This window comes from Sinohyriopsis cumingii, unplaced genomic scaffold (genome assembly GCF_028554795.1).
Source record: "Sinohyriopsis cumingii isolate HCF-2022 unplaced genomic scaffold, ASM2855479v2 utg001176l, whole genome shotgun sequence".
Taxonomy (NCBI): domain Eukaryota; kingdom Metazoa; phylum Mollusca; class Bivalvia; order Unionida; family Unionidae; genus Sinohyriopsis; species Sinohyriopsis cumingii.
The window spans coordinates 3140001-3149705 of NW_028315968.1; the positions used below are offsets into that span (position 1 = coordinate 3140001).

A 9705-nucleotide genomic window follows, 5' to 3' on the forward strand; every position below is an offset into this window, starting at 1 on the left:
GTTTCAGAAAAGATTGGTCAGAAATACTAGGTTATGATTATGTATAATTGAATAATGGTTTATAAAGAATACTGAGTTGCGTATGCGTATAGTAAAACGATAGATCACTTTTATACGTAGAATCCAAACACACGATACAAAGCAAAGAAGGAATATCGTGTTCTTTAAATTTTCAAATAGCGAACCTATGTCTGCAGACTGCTTTTTCATATTGTGCGGTGGGAAACCCATTTTTTACGAATAATGTGCGTTTGTGTAAGATTAAATATTGTACTATTTTTATCAGTGTTCAAATCATTATTTGCAAACCATTATACAACAAAGAAAGAAAGAATTTGAACTTTTATGTACTGAGTATGTCATGCTTAGTAGTTTTAGGACTGAGAACAATAGAAAATCAGCTCAGATTTGTTTACAAAGTAAATGTAAACCAACGTTTTCAATTAGAGTTTTCAAAAATACGAAGGTCCGTTGTCACTGCCTTACTTAACCTTTAACATTTAGGGCACAAAAAACAAATGTCAACATGCAATGTGTTTCTCGTTGATAAATCATGTATAGCAAGAAAGAAGTACCCACAAGATGCCCCTCCCCCCCCCTCCAAAAAAAAACCCGAAGAAAAAAACAAATAACGCAGACACATTTTGGACTGAATCTGGACTAATAATTAACACCTGAAAGTGGAAACAAAGTGTGCACAATAGTATGAAATACTTACATAGCATGCAAGCGTAATAAGTTATTTATTTTTAGAAAATAAAGATATTGCGATGTGAACGGGTGGGGCATGATGCTACATGTCTGCGGCATGATGCCCCATTGCTAGACATCACTATAAATTGCCAGACTGCAGACATGTTAAAAACTGCTAAAGCTGACATCCAAATGATACACACACGCATACACACGCACGCATACACACACACACACACACACACACACGCATACACACACACAAAACACACACAAACACACACATAAACACACACATGCATACACACACAAACACACACACACACGCACACACGCAAACACGCACAAACACACACAAGCAAAAGTATACACACAAACACAAACACACACACAAACACAAACACACACACAAACACAAACACACAACACATATTACGATGCCCCTTAGTCTTTAAAACTGGATCTAAAATTTAATTGTTCGATCTGTTCATTTAAGTCGAGCGCATAATACAAATGCACCCAAAGTAACCGCAATTTAGGACCATAACTTATACTATGAGTATACAGAAGCAAGTGGGAAGGTGTCATAAAATACTTCAGGTGATGTCGGGATGTCTACATAAAACAGTAAATATGTTTATAGTCAAATACTTGTATAAATATAGCCCGCAATAACCATAACGATAACATAATAAATTATAGTATTGATTGGGGACAAAAATGAATGGAAATAATGAACTAAATTTCAAGATTTAGAATCTTGTTTTATGATATATTAAAGTCAGTTGAGACTTTGAAATGACAATATATTATTAGAAGATATGTTGTTAAAGTTCTTGTCCATGTGTCAAACAAAGCGAACAGGTGTGCATATAATGTTAAAATTAACCAAACATCAAAATAGTGAGCGTATCAATGGTTTTAGCTGCGTGTTTTACAATTTAGGTTAGGTGATTATGATTTTGTTTCAGACTACATAGATGTTTCACAGTACCTTTATCCTATATTGCATTAAAGTTATATTGTCTTTCATAAAAAGCAAATTCTAATTAAAATATTTTATTTCGATTATATTTGTCTCTAGCAGAGCCTCAAAACAGGATTGGGTGTACAATTACCAGCTTCCACTGATTTCCTTTTTTTCTGGTAATTAGGTACTTGTACAATGCATAAACTTGATATCATTTTTCAATCTGAGAAACTCAGCTCATTCCAGCCAATTAGCAAAGGCGGATAATTCAGCTTTGGAGTTGCTCATTATTGATAAATGGATAATGATATTTTGATAATGAAAGTAAAGGAGATGTGATCAGTGAATACAATACTCGTAGAAGAAGCTGAACTAATATACACCAACAGTCTTGAACAAGATAGAATATCTATTATACCTTATGCCTGATACTATGATAATGTATCTATTATACCTTATGCCTGATAACAAAGATACTGTATCTATTATACCTTATGCATGATAACAATGATAATGTATATATTATACCTTATGCATGATAACAAATATACTGGATCTAGTATACCTTATGGATGATAGCAATGATAATGTATCCATTATACCTTATGCATGATAACAATGATAATGTATCTATTATACCTTATGCATGATAACAATGATACTGTATCTATTATACCTTATGCATGATAACAATGATAATGTATCTATTATACCTTATGCATGATAACAATGATACTGCATCTATTATACTTTATGCATGATATCAGTGATAATGTATCTATTATGCCTTATGCAGGATAAGAATCATATAATCAGGAATGTCTTTGAATGATTTCATATTAATTCCAAAATAGCGTTTTATTCCAAAAGGCCAATTAGCACTTTGTTATTCCAATGAATTAGTTATAAATCAAAGTTTCCTGTAAATGTATTACACAACGAAAGTAAGAATAATTCCACAGACCAGTTTTTAGATAGGAGTGAATAATTTTCCTTTCTTCAATGTTATATAAGAACCTAAGCAACTATACCATGACCAGGATATGGGTCATAAGTTTGCTTCCAGAACATTCTAAATTTGTAAATAAGGCTAGAGATTGAACCCAAATATCGGTAAACAACTTATTTAAAACTACATTTTGCTATTGTCATTACGATTTACAGCAATCTGATTTGCCACACGCATTAGAATTTCTTGGGTTCATAATCAGAACTCTATCACGAGCTGAAAGAGATCCATTTTTTGTATTTTTTCATACCTTTTGTATGTATGTCATACCTTTGTATTTATGTCATATCTTTGTATTTATGTCATACCTTTGATTTTTATCATACCTTTTGCATTTATGTGATGCCTTTGTATTTATGTCATACCTTTGTATTTATGTCATACCTTTTGCATTTATGTGATGCCTTTGTATTTATGTCATACCTTTGTATTAATGTCATACCTTTGTATTTATGTCATACCTTTTGCATTTATTTCATACCTTTGTATTTATGGCATACCTTTTGCATTTATGTCATACGTTTTGTATTTCTGTCATACCCTAATATCGTTTGTGATCGAGCAAAGTGACAATTATTTATTGCTACTTCGCAAGCCTTTGGCAATTTATTTCTGAAATGAAATACATAGTCAAGAATATTAATTTATATTTTTGTTTGAAAGAAGTTGCTCTTTAAATAATTTCAGTTCGGAACAATATTTTGATAGTGCACTGACCACCCTTTGCTAGCAGGTTCCTCGGGTCCTCTCCGGTCACTAATAAGGACCCCATGTATCACAAATTAATACTGGGACTTTTGCGACTTCAAGTTCTCTAATAGCCTATGAAACAAACAGGAGATCTCAGGATGTGGTTTCTGTTTGAGAAAGAGTGATTGTCCTTAGTCCGCCTGATTAGAAGATTTGTAATGACAGTAAAAACAGGGTCACTGTCGTCAATATCTATTGACTGATTAATGCTTTGAGCTTATGCGACCACCTAAAAACTGACCAATACATTTGTCATCTATAGGTATAATATCCTGATTAACATCATTCTCAAAAAGTTTCTGCCATAGCTCTGGCAACTTCTCAAGCAGAATAGACACCAGGGATTTCATTCTGAACAGGATCAACGTTTTGATCCAAACAAGGCTTGCTAGTAAAGAATGTATTAATCATGACCTTTTCTCCAGCTAGGTCATCACCTAGTAATAACTTAATATCCTTAATTGTTAAAGAATACACTGCTCGGACAGTCACGAGTCCTGAGACTAAGTATGATACCAAAGTGACATAATGGAGAAGGACATTAACAAAGCCACACTGTACTTTCTGAAGAAGAACACTTTAACTAGAAAAAGACTTTTCGGACAAAGTGTGGTACCTTATAAACTATCGCTCTGAGAAGTTCCTGTGTCCTTGAATATTTTTAATGGAGATAGGCTTGGCAGAATCACCAATAAGAAATATTGTCTCGAGAAATGTATGATTATTAATTCTAAATAACAGAATCAGACGTGTTTTGATTTGACCCACCAATATAATGCTTTCACTTCCAAATAATGGGGTTGACCTCTTTGTAATAAGAGCATTTAAAATAGCCTTTTCTTGATTCTGTTGCCTACTTTTCACCTTGTAGCAACAAGAACTAGGGTGTGCTTTCTTCTTACAATTAGTGCACATAGAGATAAGAGTTCTGACCCGTCTTATCAGAAGTCTGATTTTTATAAGTCCTGCCAAACCACTGAGATTTGGAAGCATTCATATGAGACTGAGATAATTCGTTTTAACCAAAAGACTACTGACAGGATGACTTACTGACAAATTATACTTTGTGAGTGAAGGACTAATCGTCAACTGTTCAAAGAGAGAACTGGCTTGAAACTGGAATTAATATGCAACGCAACGTGCCAAAATTAGATAAAGTGACTCACGTCATCGCACTGAGCCACATTCGTTTCGAACATTATAAAGTGAACAAAAATCCGTGTCTCTTTCAAACTTTGTCGTACTGAGTTGTTTATTTGGCCCTTTACTCTTAAAGATTCAACTTAAATTTATCTCAGTGTCCAATTTGTATTGCAATGAAAGCCTTGACATCGTGATTCTGCTGTCAAAAATTGAGTATTCATTATCACATGACCGTGCACATGGTGCTGCACCGTGTTCATCTTAAAAACAAGATAATTCTCTCGAGAACGTACCGTGTTCGGAACACTATCGATTTACCTGACGCAATTTGATGCGAAGACACAAACTAATTCAGTGAAGTAGTACTGATTCGGTTTGTAACACGCGCCTTAATATTAAACTAATAATTATCGCATACTAGTCTTTTTCCAACCGAGACTTGAGGGATGTTTCTATCAGTATCTAGGTTGAAACCTACAGACTGAACTCTTTTTGAATATTCTTAGTTCATGGTATAATACATGTGAAAAATTGGAACTAAACTACGTATATAGTAAGTGCCAGTTATCGATCTTACAATTTGAACATAACAACTTGTAATTGATCTTTTTTCTTTTATGCAAGCCGTGAATTAAAAAGAGCAATAGAATTGTGATAATTCACGTGAGTGAAACACGATCAACAACAAGATAATCGTGAAAACGAAGTCACGTGGCCGAGTAGTAAATATGGCCACATCCAGTTTAAAACGACTCGAGTCCTATTCCATCAAGGCGCTAATTTTTTTCTTAATATGATGTTTTACTTTGAATGGCAATTATGTAACTCTTTATACTTTCTGTGTGATTAGTCAGAAAACACAACAGTAAAAAATCTACTACTTCAGTTTGTTATACAGGAAATTTGCTAGCTAATACTTTTGAGCATAAAAGTGAAGAAAACAAAATTTGATTCCTACGAGTGAATAACGGATAATTTTCATTTCGTGGGTGATAAGCCCACTGAGTGAAATATCTGCTGTTTACTGTAGTTTGCTCAATTTCACATAACCCATTGAAATGAACTTTCCATGGTTTGTAGAAATCAGAAAACGGTTTTGGAAGGGACCCAATGCAACGGGTGTTATAGGGAAAGCACAGTACAAAGCATCATCATCATCATCATCATCATCATCGTGTTCTTTTGTTTATACACAGAGAAGGTGCGATAAACAATGCCTCCAAAACCTCCAAGCTACAGCAGTACGTTTAAGTAGTGCTTACTTCAAGAAAATTGTCCCCATGAATCGTGCTGATTTCAGTTTAATACATGACACGTTTCATTACGATATAAAGTGTTTCCCCTACGTGTTAAACTCAACGTCAAACGGAGTTTTAAATTCTGTATTTAATGCAATAGCAAACTTGTTCAATTAGTGAGTTCATATCTCAGTATACTCACATTCAAGTTTGAAAAAGGCAGAGAAATTAGGCATGGGCGAATGATGATTGCTTTCTGATTTTAAGTTATATTAAAGCTTATGTTATCGAATTAGATTGCACACGCCAAAGTCACCAATTTCTTATTTTAATGCAGACATGCAACAAAAAACACAAAAAAACCCCGCAAAACATGAAAATGTCAACAAAATTTATTAGACTCTTTACTTGTTTAAATGGTATCCTTTAAAGGTTGTTGTTTCCAAGCATTCTGATTATGCTTCTACAAGTATTTTCACTGTTTTATATCAGCACAAAATATACCCTAACAAATTAGTTCATTTTTTGTGTAAAAGTCAACAATTAGTCAAAAACATAATTTGAAGCATAATAAACAGGAGATAATTTTTAAATATCTCCGTCTTTTTTAAGTAAGCTTTCGGATGATTTTGTTGTTGCAATAACAAGAATAGGTTTATAAATAGTGTTAAAGACATGTACGAATAGAACGGAACATCCGTACGAATGGGTTGTTAGGCAGCGATACAAGTATTTACAAAGCGATCGGTCAGGTTAATTACTGCATCATTTTATTGATTCAAAGTTAATTTGCTTTTCAATTCCGATAAGCACGGATTTTTGTAATTGAAATAAACAGTACTGGCCCTCTATATTATTATTATTATTTGTTTGTCCTCAACAGCTGCTACATTCTATTTTTAGATATGACGTAGTGATTTGTGACGTCACACGAGGGCCAGTGCTAAACACCGCTATAGCTAGATAATACATAGGAAGCCAACTCCAGATTCTCCCTACAAAAGTCACATAAACTGTTAATTGATTGTTTAAAATTTCTCTGAAAAGGATTCAACATATTTGAAACGAGTAAAATTAAAATATATAGGGGTGGGGTGGGTGGGTACAATAACAACTGACAAATGATCGTTTTACAGTGTAATTCCACGCTCCAAATATTTGTATTGACTTTAAGAAGACATGGCCAACGGGATCACCATTTTGATAAAACAATCTATGCTAAATGCTAAATGAAAGAGGCGAATAACTTTTCAGCGTGAAAGCAAGATATTCTAAATATACTATGCTAATATTACTTAATACACAATGCTAGTACGTAATGTTTCTGTGTTTTTTGTGCGTGTGTGTGTGTGTTTGATTTCGACCATTAACGCTGTCATATCGCTATTATGCCTGCTATGTGGCAGTTTATAGTGATGTCTTGCACTGGGGCGTCATGCCGCTGGCATGATACATCATGTCCCACCAAGTGAAATTATTCTGAAACCAGGCCTACCAGTCCTATAACGAACCTCTTCTTGATAAGCGAGGTAGTTGCTAGTACCATTTTTAAAAGACTTTGGTATGACTCGGCCTGGGTTTGAACCCGCGATCTCTAGCATCCAAGGCGGACTCTCAGACCACTTAGACCAACGGAGCGGTCTTCCTGTGAGATATGTTGTGTTTCTGTACTTGGGATATAGCTGTCATTATGATAACTATGCACGCTACGGAATGCTGGAATAATAGTTCTTCTGATATTGTTACATTTATATAAATCAAAGTTATACAAGTTTTATATAGAATCAATATTGCATAAACTATAAATGATGTGAAAACTGCTATGATTAGTGACATACAAAGGAACTAACGATCCGTTCCCATTTTTGTATATATGCACAGATGCATTAACTGATGGGACTGTAACCTACACTTAAATTCCAGTTTTACATGCATAATTCAGTGGTAGGCACAATCGCTCTGTTCTTTTTTTTATATAAAAAATACTATGTTTGCTGTTTCTGTGTGAACATTATTAAAGAGCAATGTATGCAACGGATGGCCATGAATAACAAAAATATATCTTTTTTTGTAAATTTCCTTTTCATGATTAAAATGTTTACAATATTGCGTATCTACTTTCATACTTTGCATATATGCTTATATATAAACTATAATTTAGAATCTATAGTCATCAAATATAGCAACATGTATTTTTATTAGGTGAAGAAATAGTATAAAAAATGATTAACTTACTTTCTCCATGACCTTGTCTTTGTCAGCCATCCCTTGAATTGATTAAAAGATGACTGTTGGAAGCACCACATGCACACGAGGTATAATCCAGTTATACAAACCTGAAACCTATATTTGTATTTAAATCTAGGTTATTGTGACACTTTAATCGGCGGGAAAATATCGCTCACAGGCAAGACCAGTGATGAAAGAATCTGTATGACAAGGTAAGAGAATTTCGCATCAAGATAGAACCACGATGCTATCATCCAGTCTTATAACAAACATGACGTATGAAGACAAACAAGATTCTACGGAGTGAACCTTTTATGAAAATGTAGTGCTTATAAATCTTTCAAGTAAATTGTACTTCAATCCCTACTCTCCGTTTCAAGCTATAAATTGTTACAAGTGTGAAGGCCTATTTACACTAAGACCATGCTATCCATTTACAGCGAAAGGCAATTTACTGCAAATCAGCAATGTCTGACAAAGTCGTAATAGAACAACATCGGCAGACGACTGCTTTATGGTCGGATAAGCTTACAAATGCTGTTTTCTGTTTATAGCCGAAACAATGGCTGAATCCCTGATTGTAAAACAACACATTCAACTCGCACTACTGTCGATTTAGAGGGTGTGACAGCACTTAAAGTGTACAATTCAAATTTCATCCTTACAAACATAAATTAGAAAGATTCATGTTAAAGAACTTAATACTTTGCTTGAAAGGAATATGCTGGATTAAATTTGAACGAATGGATCTTGTTTGCCTTATGTCGCCGTTTGCTGTATACTTTTAATAATCTTGGAATGAAAATGCAAACGAAATCTAGTCTGGAATACAATTATCATCCGTGCATTAACATAATTATTGCTTTGCTGTGTTCATACATTTACAACACTATTTATCGTACTGTGAAAAATTGCTTCCAATTATTTTAATTAATCTTTCACATCCTTCATCGTCAGATATAAAAATTAGATTCTGCTACGTACAGCGAGGACTGTACTAATTCGGTGTGAAAGTTGTTTGAAACCGTTTCAAAAAGACTATGTTAACGAAGCAAGGAAGGATGGGATCGATCAAGCTTATAGGACTGAAAGTAAACCCGTTAGACCGTCTGCTGTAAGGTCCTTGAGAAACTCCGGGTGAACGGACTGAATGGATTGAGGAACCTAGGCTGATTACATTATTCACTGGTGACCAAATTTCATCAATATTAGAATAGTAATTATTCATTTAATAAGTTTTCGTTGTTATTCTAATCCTTAATTCAGGTTCTATTAAACTGTAATTATCCGTAAAGAAAAAATGTGTTGATTTAATTGCAATCAAATTAACACTGATTTTCTCTCTAATTTGTTTACAAATAAATTGGAAAACGCTGCAGTACAATGTTGTAATGCTTACACGTGACTCTTAAAACCGTGCTATAAATGACAGAAATAATTTGTGGCATTATTCTTGTTGTGAAATTGAATTTTCATCATACAACTTTGAACGTCACACTTTGCAATAATTGCTGTTGCGCAAGCGCATCTTCAATAATAGTTGCCAAATACTTTTGAGAAAATAACTGTAGTTTTTCATGTTCTTTGAGTTAATAATGTGATGAAATCAGTCCATTGTTAGTGTCAATCTGTTGTTTCTGGGGTTTTCTGTTTGCTTGTCAGCGCAGTCATCT

General features: G+C 34.0%; 1 protein-coding gene across 1 annotated transcript in view; it reads right to left on the reverse strand.

The window, feature by feature from the left end:
* LOC149772782 (sodium- and chloride-dependent glycine transporter 1-like) overlaps positions 1–8360 on the reverse strand; it is a 47212-nt gene extending 38852 nt beyond the window's left edge. The window contains exon 1 of the mRNA XM_089947297.1: positions 8039–8360. Within this exon, the coding sequence (XP_089803423.1) occupies positions 8039–8068 (30 nt within the window). The 5' untranslated portion in view covers positions 8069–8360. The remainder of the gene's footprint in view (positions 1–8038) is intronic.
* Positions 8361–9705: the final 1345 nt, after the last annotated feature.